Raw genomic sequence first — 14,478 nt, 5'->3', positions numbered from 1 at the left:
GAATGATCCAACCTCTACCGCCCTCTGTAGTAAAGAATTCCACAGATTCACTATCTTCCAACAGAAAAAAATTCTCATCATCACTGTCTTAAATAGGGAGTCTGAGATTATGCCCTCTTGTCCTAGACTCACTCACAAGAGGACATAATCCCTGCATATTTCAGCAGATCTGGCAGCATCTGTAAGGAGAGAAAAGAGCTGACGTTTTGGGTAAAGAGTCAGTTAGACTCGAAATGTCAGCTCTTTTCTCTCTTTATAAATGCTGCCAGATCTGCTGAGATTTTCCAGCATTTTCTCTTTTGATTTCAGATTCCAGCATCTGCAGTAATTTGCTTTTATCTCTGCATACCTAACTTGTCCAGCCCTCTAAGAATCTTGTATTTTTAGATATTGTTACCGCTTATGGTTCTAAACTCCAATGGGTACAGATCCACCTTACTCAACCTGTCCTTATAAAACAGTCCCTCCATACCTAGTATCAGACTAGTGAACCTTTTCTGGACTGTCTTCAATGCCAATATATCTTTCTGTAGATAAGGAGCCCAAACTGTTCACAGGCTTCCAGCTGTGGGGTCTGAATAGTGCCTTGTATCATTTCAGCAAACCCCCCTGACTTTTGTACTCTATTTATTGTTGAAGTAAAGATCAACAGGCCATTTGCCTTTCCTATTCTCTGCTGAACATATATGCTAGCTTTTTGAGACTTTTGCACAAGGACTCCCAAATCCCTCTGTGCTAGAGATTCTGCGGTCTTTCTGCACTTAACTAATATTCAGCTCACGTATTCTTCCTATCAAGGTGCATGACCTCACAGTTTCCCACATAATGTTCCATCCATCACGATTTTGCCCATTTGCTTAATCTGTCTTTATTCTTCTAGGGGATATTGATGTCATTATTTGCCTTCGCATCTAGATAATCCACAAACTTGGTTATAGTATATATTCACCTTCCTTATCCAGTTTGTAAATATATATTGTAAATAATTGTGGCCACAGCACTGATCCCCGTGAACTCCATTAATTACAGCTAGCCATTTCAAAATCATATCCCTTATCCCAATTCTTTGTCTTCTGTTAATTAGCTAATCGTTTATCCAATGTGTTGTTACTACTTTGTTATTTATTAATATGCTACCTCCAACATTATGGGATCTTATCTTAGTAAACAGCCTAAAATGAGTTCCCTTATCATTTTGAAAAATCCAAACATTTTAGATCTTCTACTTCCCCTTTATCGAAGCCTTATTATTTCATCATCCTCATTCTCTAAGGGCCCTAAATCGACTTTGGCTTCTGTCTGGTTCTCTGCCAGATGGACAGCCCAGATTTGATAGCCTGACTTTGTTCAGCTAGCTGATCCTAGTCAGGGAGGAATTTGGCTACACCACAATCGATCTTAGCATCATCAGGTTGGATGGTGGGAGATGGGACAATAATGAACTAACCTGGATTCCTGTTCCTGATTGGCATTAAGTGCCAGGGGTTAAAGTATGCCCAAAAGTAGCAATTCTCTGGGCTTTCAAAGAGCTTTCTATGCATTGGGTTAGATCTTTGGCTCTCAACTGTTGCATCTCACCAGCCATTCTGCCAAAACAAAACCATGAGTAAAGCAAATCACCAATTATTGCAAGCACAGTATTTTTGTGCTTGTGCGCATTTTATCATGATGTGACCATTAATGGAAATTTTTAAGGACATTATACATTTCACTGATTTTGCTGAGAGTATGTTTTATTGTCATAGCATTATCCCTGGAAGGTCACTGCCAGGAAAGGTAGTGGTTGCTTGGGGAAACACATCTGAGTATGGAGGTCATGAGGTGTGAAGGGGTCAGAAGCGAGGGCTGGTGCTAGCTCTCTTTGTGGACCTAATGAACTCGGCTTCCAGATGGTTCCCCATGGGAGACTGATTAGCAAGGTTAGATTTCAAGGAGAACAGGGAGAACTAGCCATTTGGATACAGAACTGGCTCAAAGGTGGTGGTGGAGGGTTGTTTTTCAGACTGGAGGCCTGTGACCAGTGGAGTGCCAGAAGGATCGGTGCTGGGAACTCTACTTTTTGTCAGTTACATAAATGATTTGGATGCGAGCTTAAGAGGTACAGTTAGTAAGTTTGCAGATAACACCAAAATTGGAGGTATAGTGGACAGCAAAGAGGGTTACCTCAGATTACAACAGGATCTGGACCAGATGGGCCAATGGGCTGAGAAGTGGCAGATGAAGTTTAATTCAGATAAATGTGAGGTGCTGCATTTTGGGAAAGCAAATCTTAGCAGGACTTATACACTTAATGATAAGGTCCTAGGGAGTGTTGCTAAACAAAGAGACCTTGGGGTGCAGGTTCATTACTCCTTGAAAATGGAGTCGCAGGTAGATAGGATAGTGAAGAAGGTGTTTGGTATGCTTTCCTTTATTGGTCAGAGTATTGAGTACAGGGGTTGGGAGGTCATGTTGCGGCTGTAATGGACATTGGTTAGGCCACTGTTGGAATATTGCGTGCAATTCTGGTCTCCTTCCTATCGGAAAGATGTTGTGAAACTTGAAAGGGTTTAGAAAATATTTACAAGGATGTTGCCAGGATTGGAGGATTTGAGCTACAGGGAGAGGCTGAACAGGCTGGGGCTGTTTTCCCTGGAGCGTTGGAGGCAGAAGGGTGACCTTATAGAGGTTTATAAAATCATGAGGAGCATGGATAGGATAAATAGACAAACCTTTTTCCCTGAGGTTGGGGAGTCCAGAACTTGAGGGCATAGGTTTTGGGTGAGAGGGGAAAGATATAAAAGAGACCCAAGGGACAACTTTTTCACGCAGAGGGTGGTACGTGTACGGAATGAGCTGCCAGAGGAAGTGGTGGAGGTTGGTAAAATTGCAACATTTAAAAGGCATTTGGATGGGTATATGAATACGAAGGGTTTGGAGAGATATGGGCCAGGTGCTGGCAGGTGGGACTAGATTGGGTTGGAATATCTGTCGGCATGGACGGGTTGGACCGAAGGGTCTGTTTCCATGCTGTACATCTCTATGACTCTCTGCCATCACTGCTGTGCATGGAACCTCAGATGTCCATACAGCACAATCATAGCATCTGTATGACGTGGAAGCAGGCCATTCAGCCCAATATATCCACACAGAGCCTTAGAAGAGGATTCCACCCAGACCCACCCCCCGACTCTATCCCTGTAAGTCTGCCTTGCCCATGGCTAACCCACCTAGCCTGCACATTTCTGACCACTATGGGCAATTTAGCATGGCCAATTCACCTAACCTGCACATCCCGAGGCAGTATGGGCAATTTGGCATGGCTAATCCACCCTAACCTGTATATCTTTGGACTATGAGAGCCGGAGGAAGCCCAAGCAGGCACGGTGAGAACGTGCAAATTTTACGCAGTGACCTGAGGGTGGAATCAAGCTAAGGACCCTGGTGCTGTGAGACAGGAGTGCTAACCACTGAGCTACCGTGCCATTCTAGAAGCAAAGCATAGAGCGAGCATAGGATTTAAGAGTCTTAGTTGGTGGCAGGACAGGAAAGGCCTTGGGCCATTCCCAGAGCTTAACTTGTGAGGTGATGGGAAGGGAGTGAATATCTCCCCAATGTTAACATGTCTGTTGATCTGCCCCCTTTGCATCTTCCACTCTCACATTGAAGGAGGGAAAGATTTCACCCAAAGTGAGCAACTACTTTGTTATTTAGTCAAATGCCTACAACCATTAAGAGCTTGCTTAATTGAAATCAGTGAGATCTGTACTTGGTGATGGGTAGTGGTGGAGGCTGGTATAATTGCAACATTTAAAAGGCACCTGGATGGGTATATGAATAGGAAGGGTTTGGAGGGATATCGGCTGGGTGCTGGCAGGTGGGACTATGATTGGGTTGGGATAACTGGTCGGCATGGACGGGTTGGAGCGAAGAGTTTGTTTCCGTGCTGTACATGTCTATGACTCTATTAACTCTATGCCTGGTGAAGGGATAGGGAACATCATACAAGATTAGAAACTCTGTGATTAAAAATGTTTGGTGGCACTGTAAAGTTTTGGGATGTTTATGTATGAAAGTGTGATTGTCTGTTTCAAGGTAATTCGTCTTTGGTCTTTTTGAGCTGTCTGATTGAGACATCTTCAAGTGTCAAGCATGGCTTGTTCCTGTGTAAAGGAGCATTTTATTTTCTCCAGGGAAAGCACTTGGTTTCAGCCTTTGTATTTCTTTCAGGAGAAGGCACTGTACAATCAGATTCCCAATCAGATTCCCATTGAATCGGATAACATCTCCACAGCCCAGAATGCAGTCTCTACACCGACTATGACACAGGAGATGCACGCCATCACAAACAATGGCTCTGACCCCTTCCTCAGCAGGCAAGTTTTCTTTAATTCACATGACAGGAATGCTAGAGTTAGCTGAGACTTAGCTTGCTTTTATACCAGAGACTTTGATCTAGTACCATGTTAATAACAGACATCCTTTTCTCCTTTGCCTCCCCATTACCGTCATGGCCATTCCTTGCTGGTTTTCACACACAGTGGACCGTATCACTCACGGCAGGCAAGTGCAGACAGCGGCTTGGGATTAGGAAGGACACCTGAAGACTTTCTGGGTCATGTCGAGGAAATGGATACAGGTGAATTCAGGCTCATTGTCTTTCTTTCTTATTTAATACTGAACTTTATGAATGTATGTACGATTGACACCACTGAGTCTTAATCATGTAATTGGTGTAAGGTTTGGTGTAAAGTGCACACTTAGAAATCCCCATCAAGTTTCAATCTAACATTGCTTGGAGTGTTAGACTCAAACATTCTGGGAATTTCTAAATGTGTACTTTACACCACTTAAACAATTAAGATTCAGCGGTGTAAATGTAAGCCAAAAGAGAAATCACTCTAACATAGGCTGAATATCTCTTTTTGCGATGTTTAGATTGTATTTGGCATGGCAGATATGTATAAATCCAAAACTTGCACCAGGAATTCTTATCATTTTAATGACTTACCTCATTAAAATTCCATACAATGGGAAATAATGTGTCCCATTGGAGATCTACACAATGGAAGTGAATGCTTAAGTAAGTTAGACTTTGCTCATTCTTGACTATGGAAGTGATTGGGGACTAGCTTGATTATTGGATGTACTGATCTACAGAACTTTCAGTTTGGGGAAATCACTTATCAGCTGGATCATTGGACAAGCTAGAGGTTTGAAAGAAGCAAATCTTTTTCGCCAGCCTCACGATTTCTCAACATGCCTTACAATCAATCCCTGGAATTCCCTGCCCAATGAAGCAGTTGAGGCTGCCCCATTGAAAGTTTGTAAGGAAAAGATAGATAGCTTTGTGAAGAGTACAGGAATTAAGGGTTATGGTGACCGGGCGGCTAAGTGGAACTGAGTCCATGAAAAGATCAGCCATGATCTTATTGAATGGCGGAGCAGGCTCGAGGGGGCTAAATAGCCTACTCCTGCTCCTGTTTCTTATGTTCTAATGTCACGTAGGCCCAGGTCTTTAGTTGATGTTTGCTATTTCTTAAGGTGGACCTGTTTGGGTTTTCATGGTTATGCCACTGTTTGAAGTGTTAGATTTTGAAGGAGCTCCATCTAAGCCCCTATGCTTTGTCCGCAGGAGACATGGGGCAGACCGCTATGACTGCAAATCAGCCCAGTCGCTTCCCTGACTTCCTGGACTCCCTGCCTGGAACCAACGTGGACCTCGGGACCCTGGAAGGCGAGGACCTGATGCCAAGCCTGCAGGAGCCCTTCGGATCAGACATCTTGCCTGACGTGGAGTCTAGCCTCAACCCTAAAGAGACTTTCCTCACTTGGTTGTAAGCACTCAAGGAAGAAGGAAGGAAAGAAAGAAAACAAAAATAAAAAATCGAGACAAAAGTTACTTTTTCTGCTTGAATCAGAGGCAGATTGCCTCAAGTAGCGCTTTTTTGTTTGCCTGATGACTCTTATGCTCCCCCGACACCCCAAAGTGGTATATACTTGTCATTTAAGTAATGAAAAGGTGGCTAGCAATACTTTATATGAACTATATTCTTGAACTATTTCAATTTCTTTGACCTTCCATGTAATCATGGGGTTAGCCTCTAGTAGAAGATCAAAGATTTCACTGCTTATCCTATTTTGCATGGCAAATTGGATGATTTCTTTGTCCAATATTATTAATATTATATTCTTAGCAGCCAAAAGGAGGATGATAATGAACCAAAGAGACTGGCCATTCGTGTTTATTTGTGTGTGTAATAGCACATGACTGGAGTCTGTTTGGTTCAAATGATAAAAAAACACATTGGGGAAGGTGGGGCTGAAGGGGTTGTTAATCAAATAGTTGTGGTGACATTTTATCAGAAAAATGGAGTGATACCAAACACTTACCAGCTATTTAACACAAACAGAGCTTTAAAATGTGTTTGTACTGTTCTATATCAAAAAGAAAAATGTACAAAGAACCTCCAGGTTTGGAGTTTTGTCACCGTGACAATGATTAGTTGCCATTTGCACATAGGGGCACCATTGTACTCTTAGTGGTTCGAGCTGCAGTTCTGTATTACTCGATTACATGCTATTAATTCATTTTCATGGCCTAGGTGCCCACATTGGCAGTGATGGTGGATGCAGGTTTGCCACATTCCCACGGCATTCCTTTCTCTGCTAAATTTAACAGAATTGCTAAACCATTTAAAGCAAACAGTTTTTAGTGACTCTGTCCAAATAGTGGAGAGGGGAACATGTTATGAGTCCCTGAATATCATCACAGCTGTTAGCTTCTAAACTCATATCTTTCAAAGGCTTCGAGATTATAACGTAGATAAATATAACTGTATACCCTTATAGTTTGATATGTTACAATGTTATGTTCTGTAAAAATAGATTTTGCAAACAAAAAAAACTACCACATTTTTATTGAGTGGCTACTTAGTTCTTCTTTTCTAAAAAAAACTTTTTTTTTAATTATTATCATATTGAAACTTGGATTTTAGATTTTTATCATGTCAAGTACTCAAATTGTTATACTTTAAAAAGAAAGGGACAACCTCCTTTCTTTTCTGTTGGTAATCAGGTGAGAATTTGGGAGCGATGAAAGTGGAAAGGTTGTAATGAATTGGACTGGATGGAGTTCAGGGTGGAATGAGTTGCCTTGTGCAAGGTAGGAGTGGAAAGGGAATGATGCAATGCTGAAGGTCCATAGAAGAATGCCCTTATTGCAACATAACGCTGGATGTGCAGGATAAAGGAAGCTGCACCGTCCCATTTGAGTCCCAAAAGATGACTCTTTTCCCACAGGTGCACCATAAGCAATTTATAGAGACAGTTGGGAGAGGCATGCTGATCCGAAGGTAATCGAAATTTCAGCAAACGTTAACCAATGATTTAAATGTCAAAAAAGGTGAGGTTAGACCCCATAGTGCAGCCTGCACTCCATAAGTGTGCCAAGTGACAGTGCTGGATGGATGGAGCGATTTGAAATATCTGTTACCATTTTGTTGGCTGCTCTTTGTCTGGATTCAGAAGAGGGTTCCAGCATTCAGATTCAGTGCCAGCTTTGGGTCTGGAGTTTAACAGGCACCATTGTAACCGCTCGCCTCTGTCCCCCCAACCCCACCCGGCCCCCTCCCCACCAACCCCATCCATCCCTTCATTCAGACAAGCAAAACATATTGATGAGCGGTTTCAGAAAGGCTCTCAAAATGGGAAAAGTGAAACAGATGCTGGCATGAAATCAGACAGAGAGAGCCGACGAGCTTGATTTTCCCCCAGTAGCCTCTATACTTTATTCCTGTGTGCCTGTCTCCCCAGAACAGCCAGCACTCTATGAATAAACGAGATAGTTAAGCAAATAATGTTCACTGATGTGAAAAGGGGCATCAGGTGACTGAATGCTTGTCCCTGCTGAAGTATCATTGCTTGCACTTGCCAATTGCTGAGGATTCTCTTGTCTTGATTTTGTGTGTTTTTGGATGGTGGGGAGGGTGCTGTGTATGAGGAGCCCTTTATTGTAGTAAAGGCTTTGAGCCATAGAGCAAGGAGAAGGAGCAGTGGCTATTCATAAGAGTAACACTGATGGTGAGAAGTGGATTCTGAACAGTCATTCCACTCTACCTGAAGGAGGACAGATAGTGGTGCATGGCCTGAAAGGGTGTAAAAATAATGCGGAATAAGCTAATTCTCCTCATTTTCTTTAGTATAATTTTAATTTATCAACATCAGAGTTGGGGAGCCCTCTCCTTGTAGAATTGGCACTGGTCTGATTTTGTTTATTTGAAGAGCTCGGAATCTTAATGCGAGTTGAATGAAATGCACTTTTAGACCTTATTAACTGAGCAGTTTCCATTTTGGCCAGAATTCATGCGAAACCCACTGACTATTTTCTGGCATCTTCACCAAGCTCTTTGCTCATGCTAAAGTGATATCATCGTACATTCAGACATGGGCTGTGAAGAGGATCTTTGTCACAGTTTCTCGGAATCTGAGCCACTGAGGGAGTGGTGTCACTTGAGATAGCCCTTACCTTCAAAATCTGCCTTGACCTCCTATCTGGCAGTGATTGGCCAGAAGGAGTTGGCATTTATCTAAAGGGTTTTTCTGCGGTGACCATGACTTCACACCTAGTCTAGCGAATGGAGTGCGTTATTTATCACCGACGTTAGTGTACAGACAAAATCATTCTGTCGTCTATATGGGGAATGAGGAACTACATGGAGGGGTAGATTTGGAAAATAGGAATGCACAAGGGAACAGATAAGAAAGCTGGAAAAATAACAGCATTTTAAATATTGGAGGACCTGCAGAGGAAGTACAGCTTGAATACCACTCAGGCAAGATTTCTTGCATTTAGGTGTTCGAGTCTGTGTTAACCTCTTCAGCTTTATGGAATTATTACTTAAAACGTGTTATTTCTAGTACAGTATGAACCTTTTCATAGATAGCTCAATCTATTCATACAGTGTGAAAGTGTATCATGTATATGTCCTTATGTTTTGAATTTGGGTTATTTTGTACTGAAATGTATTGAGCATTGCATTATAGCAGGGTATGCATACAGATTGTATGCAAACAGTTCAGTTTCGGTTTAAATCCTTGAAGTCTTGTACAACAAGCTTTTAAAAAAATAAATATAATTGGATTTTAACTTTTATGATTGTCTTGTTTTTATTTTATCTGCGCTGGGTGAAAATCTTTCTTTCATGGCCAGGATTTTGTCCCATTGACACTTCCTCTAACTCTACTCATGTCTCAGCCTCTGAGCCAGCATTTTCTGTCTGTGCTGAGTCATAGAGTCATACAACAGGAAACAGATCTTTTGGTCCCACCAATCCATGCTAACCATAAACACAAACTAAACTACTCCCACCTGCCTGCTCCCGCCCCATATCCCCTCCAAATATTTCTTATTCATGCACTTCTCCAAATGTCTTTTAAATGTTGTAACTATACCCACATCCACTTCTTCCTCAGGAAGTTCATTCCACATACAAACCACCCTCTGTGTAAAAAAAATTGCCCCTTGTGTATTTTTTAAAATCTCTCTCGTCTTACCTTAAAAGTGATGGAGGCTGGTACAATTAAGACACTTAAAAAGCATCTGGATTGGTATATGAATAGGAACAGACAAAGAGGGATATGGGCCAATTGCTGGCAAATGGGGCTAGATTAATTTGGGATATATGGATGAGTGGGACCAAAGGGTCTGTTTCCATGCTGTATATCTCTATGAGTCTATTAACTCTATTTCCCTTATTATTCTGTGAACTTCTATAAGGTCACCCCTCAACCTCCTATGCTCCAGTGAAAAATGTCCCAGCCTCTCCAGCCTTTCTTTATAACTCAAACCTTCCATACCTGGCAATATCCTGGTAAACCTCTTCTGAGCCCTCACCAGTTTAATATCCTTGTTATAACTGGGCGACCAGAACTGGACGCAGTATTCCAGAAGAGGCGTCACCAATGTCCTGTACAACCTCAACATGACTTCCAACTCCTAAAATTGTGAGGTAGAGTCTAACTGTAGAGATTTGAGCACAAAATTAATTACAAAGTGAATGCTGCATTGTCAGATGTGCCTCCTTTAAGATAAAATGTCAATTTGACGCCCATTCCCCTTTCTGCTGAATGGAAAGTATTCAATGACACTATTTTTAAGAATGACAAGGGAGTCCTGATCAATATTTTTCCCTGGCTAGTGGGGTCCAAAACTAGAGGGCATAGGTCTAAGGTGAGAGAGGAATAATTTAAAAGGGACCTAAGGGTCAATGTTTTCATGCAGAGGGCAGTATGTGTATGGAATGAGCTGCCAGAAGAAGTGGTGGAGGCTGGTACAATCACAACATTTAAAAGGTATCTGGATGGGTATATGATTAAGAAGGGTTTGGAGGGATATGGGCCAGGTGCTGGCAAATGGGACTAGATTAGGTTAGGATATCTGGTCAGCATGGACACGTTGGACCGAAGGGTCTGTTTCCATGCTCTACATCTCTATGACCCTATGATTAATATTAGTTAATCCACTAGCACCTACATCAGGTTATCTGATGTCTGCTGTAGGAGTGTATTGAGTGGAAATTGGCTCTTGTGTTTCTTATATTTCAGCTATATTATAAAACAGTCTCCTTGTTTGTGAAGAATCATGGGATACTCTGAGGCCATGAAAGGTGCTACAAAAATACACGTCTTTTATTTCCTTTGAACATCAGCTTCTTGGATGTGTCTACACTCTCTCAGGTCCAGCTCCAATGACAGAGACTGTAGTCATCACCATGACATCGTCATCTTCTTTCAACGCAATCTACTGTGTGGCTTCCTCCTCGTCAAAAGGTATGTTAGAGAGGAAAAAATATCTCTCTGAGCAAACCTTGTTTGAAACATTTGTAAGTGGTGGTGCTGCAATTGCATCTAGTGTCCATTTCCAGTTGGTACAAAGTACTGGAGCCTAAAGAGGTATGGGAGAGACTTGGGGTATGCTTGAGGATATTTGGGGAGGAGGGTATTGGAGCAGATAGAGGACCAAGAACTGCAAGTCACACAAAGATCCTACTTTCCTCATTTGTGCCCTTGGCTTGATTGAGAGGTTGGAAAAGCTAAACAAGGAAGCTTTAGGACAGAGGGCAGAGAGCCTTGCAGGGTGTGGTGCAATCATGAAGTGGGGGGAGATCAGGAGGTTAAGGTGGAGAGTTAGATTGTAGGTGGACTGAGGTTAAAAAGCAGTTGAAGGGATCTCAGATCTGGTGGGAGATCACAGAGCTGAAGATCCCTCTCTGACAAGGATTTGGATTGTGCATTTGAAGAGATTGAGGTGCTGAGGAATGCTTTTTAAGAAAGATGGGGGAGAATTTGCTGACTGCATGGAAGAAGGTTTTGGGATCCCAGTGGAAAAGTTTTCCTACTCCTCCGGGCCAACAAGGATGCTAGAAAGTAGTTTCCAATCAACCTGTTCAGAGATGTTATTATACACCTCTAGAGCAGCTGGGACTTGAACCCAAGCCTCGTGACCCAGAGATATGGAAACTACAACTGCAAACAGTGCTGGATCCACACACAATCCTGACCGCCTGCAGCTGTGTTGGGGTTTTCTGAGCCCTGAGAAATCCAGTCATAGAATCCCTACAGGACTGAAAGAGGCCATTTGGCCCATTGAGTCAGTACTGACCCTTCAAAGAAGGGTGCCACTCTATCCCTGTGTTTACCATGGCTAATCTACCAAACCTGCACATCTCTGGACATTAATAGGCAATTTTAGCATGGCCAATCCATCTAACGTACACATCTTTGGACTATGGGAAGAAACCAGAGCACCCGAAGGAAACCCACACAGACACGGGGAGAATGTGCACACTACACACAGACATTTAGAGACATATTAGATAATCAGAGGGTTAGATAGGGTGGAAAGGGAGAGCCTTTTTCCAAGTATGGTGACAGCGTGCACAAGGGGGCATAGCTTTAAACTGAGGGGTGATAGATATAGGACAGATGTCAGAGGTAATTTCTTTACTCAGAGAGTAGTAAGGGTATGGAATGCTTTGCCTGCAATGGTAGTAGATTCACCAACTTTAAGTGCATTTAAGTCGTCATTGGACAAGCATATGGACGTACATGGAATAGTGTAGGTTAGATGGGCTTCAGATTGGTATGACAGGTCAGCGCAATATCGAGGGCCGAAGGGCCTGTACTGCGTTGTAATGTTCTATGTTCTATGAGGAGAATCTGCAAACGCTGCACAGACTAAACTCTGGCCCAAGATAGGAATCGAACTCAGGTCTCTGGTGCTGAGAGGCAGTAGTGCTTAGCTATGGAACCAAAAAGGAGTATTTTCTTTATACCCAGAAGTGCTACCACATGCAACTGAGTGAGCTTCCCACCATCAAAAATTAATGAGACTTTTTTTTGTGTTTTGTTCATAAACTAATAAACACCAGCAGTAGGAACCACGCATAGCCAATTTAATATTCACATGCAAAGCCTATTAAGAGCAATGTTAACCATCAAAAGTGAGGGACTGGTATGGTGAGGGGGAAAGGGTTAAATGAAGTTGGAGGGAGAAATAAAGCATTGTATCACCCACGGTAGTCACCCCTCTCTAAAAGCATAGCAATGATGGACACAGTGTGCTCCATCTAGGAGAAAGTGAGGACTGCAGATGCTGGAGATCTGATCCAAAAGGTGAGGTGCTGGAAAAGCACAGCAGCTCAGGCAGTATCCAAGAAGCAGGAGCGTCAACGTTTTGAGCATAATCTCTTCATCCTCATTCCTGATGAAGAGCTTATACTCGAAACGTTGACTCTCCTGCTCCTCGGATGCTGCCTGACCGGCGGTGCTTTTCCAGTAACACACTTTCCCCATCACACTTGGGGGCGGCATGTTGGCTCAGTGGTTAGCACTGCTGTCCAACAGCGCCAGGGAGCTAGGTTTGATTTCAGCTTCGGGCGACTGTCTGCATGGAATTTGCACGTTCTCCCCGTGTCTGTGTGGGTTTCCTCCAGATGCTCTGGTTTCCTCCCACAATCCAAAGATGTGCAGCTTAGGTGAACTGATCATGCTAAATTACCCATAGTGTTAGGTGCATTAGTTAGGAGAGGGAATGGGTCTGGGTAGGTTACTCTTCGGAGGGTCAGTGTGGACTTGTTGGCCTGAAGGACATGTTTCCATACTGTGGGGAATCTATTCTAATCTCTTAGGACACCCAGGCACGATCGTAACCGCGGAAGAGATGACCCCCCTCCATATCCTGCTGCCCGGGCCTGTGTAACGAGAGCTGGGCCAGGCCCAGGAGCAGACCCACAAGGGGGGGGTCTCCTCTGATCAGCCGCACCCCTCTCTACCGGGAGCCCAAAGACCAAGAGCGTCCGGGTGAAGTGCAACCAAAAATGCAGCAAAAGACTTTTCAAATAACTACAAATGGGGTGCAATCGCCCATGACCAATATATACATGGTCCACAGAATCCACATCACCACAAAATAAACATTTGGGCTGGGAGTCTGTGAACCACTGCAATCTGTGGTTGGAAGGGATTGCTGTTCAAAGAATCTTTTAAAATCTGAGGCAACTGACCTCATTAGCATAGTCAAATACCTAAGTTAAAAAGTGTGGTGCTGGAAAAGCACAGCTGATCAGGCAGCATTCAAGGAGCAGGAGAGTCAATGTTTCAAGCATAACTCTTCATCAGGAATGAGAGGGTGGCCCCAGGGTGCTGAGAGATAAATGGGAGGGGAATGGGACTGGGAGGAAGGCAGATGGGAATGCGATAGGTAGATGAAAATGGGGGGTGATGGTGATTGGTTGGAGTGGAGGGTGGAGTGGATAGGTGGGAAGGAAGATGGACAGATAGGACAGTTCAAGAGGGCGGTGCCGAGTTGGAGGGTTGGAACTGGGATAAGGTGGGGGGAAGGGAGATGAGGAAACTTTCTCCCCTTAATTAAATAGCTGCTGGGCCCCCCCCTCCCCCAACCCCGAGTGCACGTTGAGTTGGAATGGGAAGTGGGTAGGTTGTGGTTTAGTTTCAGAATATTCCCTCCCCCGTCCACTGCTGACCTGTCCCTTACCAGTCCCATTATAGAGGTTTGAACAATCCTCCCCAAGCCCATATGGTGCTGGAGTCAGAGGAAACAATTGATAGGTCCATTGGGGAAGTGGAAGAGGAGTTAGACCACAGTCTTCAGCTTTCATTGGCCAATCCTTCTGATGCCAACCTGTAAATCACCAGGGATTTTTAAAAGAGATTCAGTTCAATTCCCCCATTTTACTGTGTTCCAACTGACGATCTCTGGATGGTGAAACTAATGGGGTAACCAACCATGTGACATTAGTGTTCTAGCCAGGTGCCTACACTCACCCCTTCTTCCTGTGAGGGGATCTGGCTTTCATCTGAGTTACTGTAAGGGAACACTGTGTGCAGCCATAATGGCTGACTATCAAGCATCTTCTTGTTAATCCTCCCAGTGACAGGTTTGGGTTTCCTCACTCTGCTTCCATGACCCCTTTTAAG

General features: G+C 43.4%; 1 protein-coding gene across 2 annotated transcripts in view; it reads left to right on the top strand.

Moving 5' to 3' along the window:
- LOC140478725 (WW domain-containing transcription regulator protein 1-like) overlaps positions 1-9,127 on the top strand; it is a 171,999-nt gene extending 162,872 nt beyond the window's left edge. For both annotated transcript variants that reach the window (XM_072572029.1, XM_072572030.1), the window contains 3 exons: positions 4,210-4,355; positions 4,521-4,618; positions 5,615-9,127. In XM_072572029.1, coding sequence (XP_072428130.1) covers positions 4,210-4,355; positions 4,521-4,618; positions 5,615-5,820 — 450 coding nt within the window. In that variant the 3' untranslated portion in view covers positions 5,821-9,127. The remainder of the gene's footprint in view (positions 1-4,209; positions 4,356-4,520; positions 4,619-5,614) is intronic.
- The last annotated feature ends 5,351 nt before the right edge of the window (positions 9,128-14,478 follow it).

The sequence above is a fragment of the Chiloscyllium punctatum genome, chromosome 6, assembly GCF_047496795.1.
Source record: "Chiloscyllium punctatum isolate Juve2018m chromosome 6, sChiPun1.3, whole genome shotgun sequence".
NCBI classification, from domain to species: domain Eukaryota; kingdom Metazoa; phylum Chordata; class Chondrichthyes; order Orectolobiformes; family Hemiscylliidae; genus Chiloscyllium; species Chiloscyllium punctatum.
The sequence above is the reverse complement of the archived record's forward strand: the minus strand, read 5'-3'. Positions and strand labels throughout refer to the sequence as shown.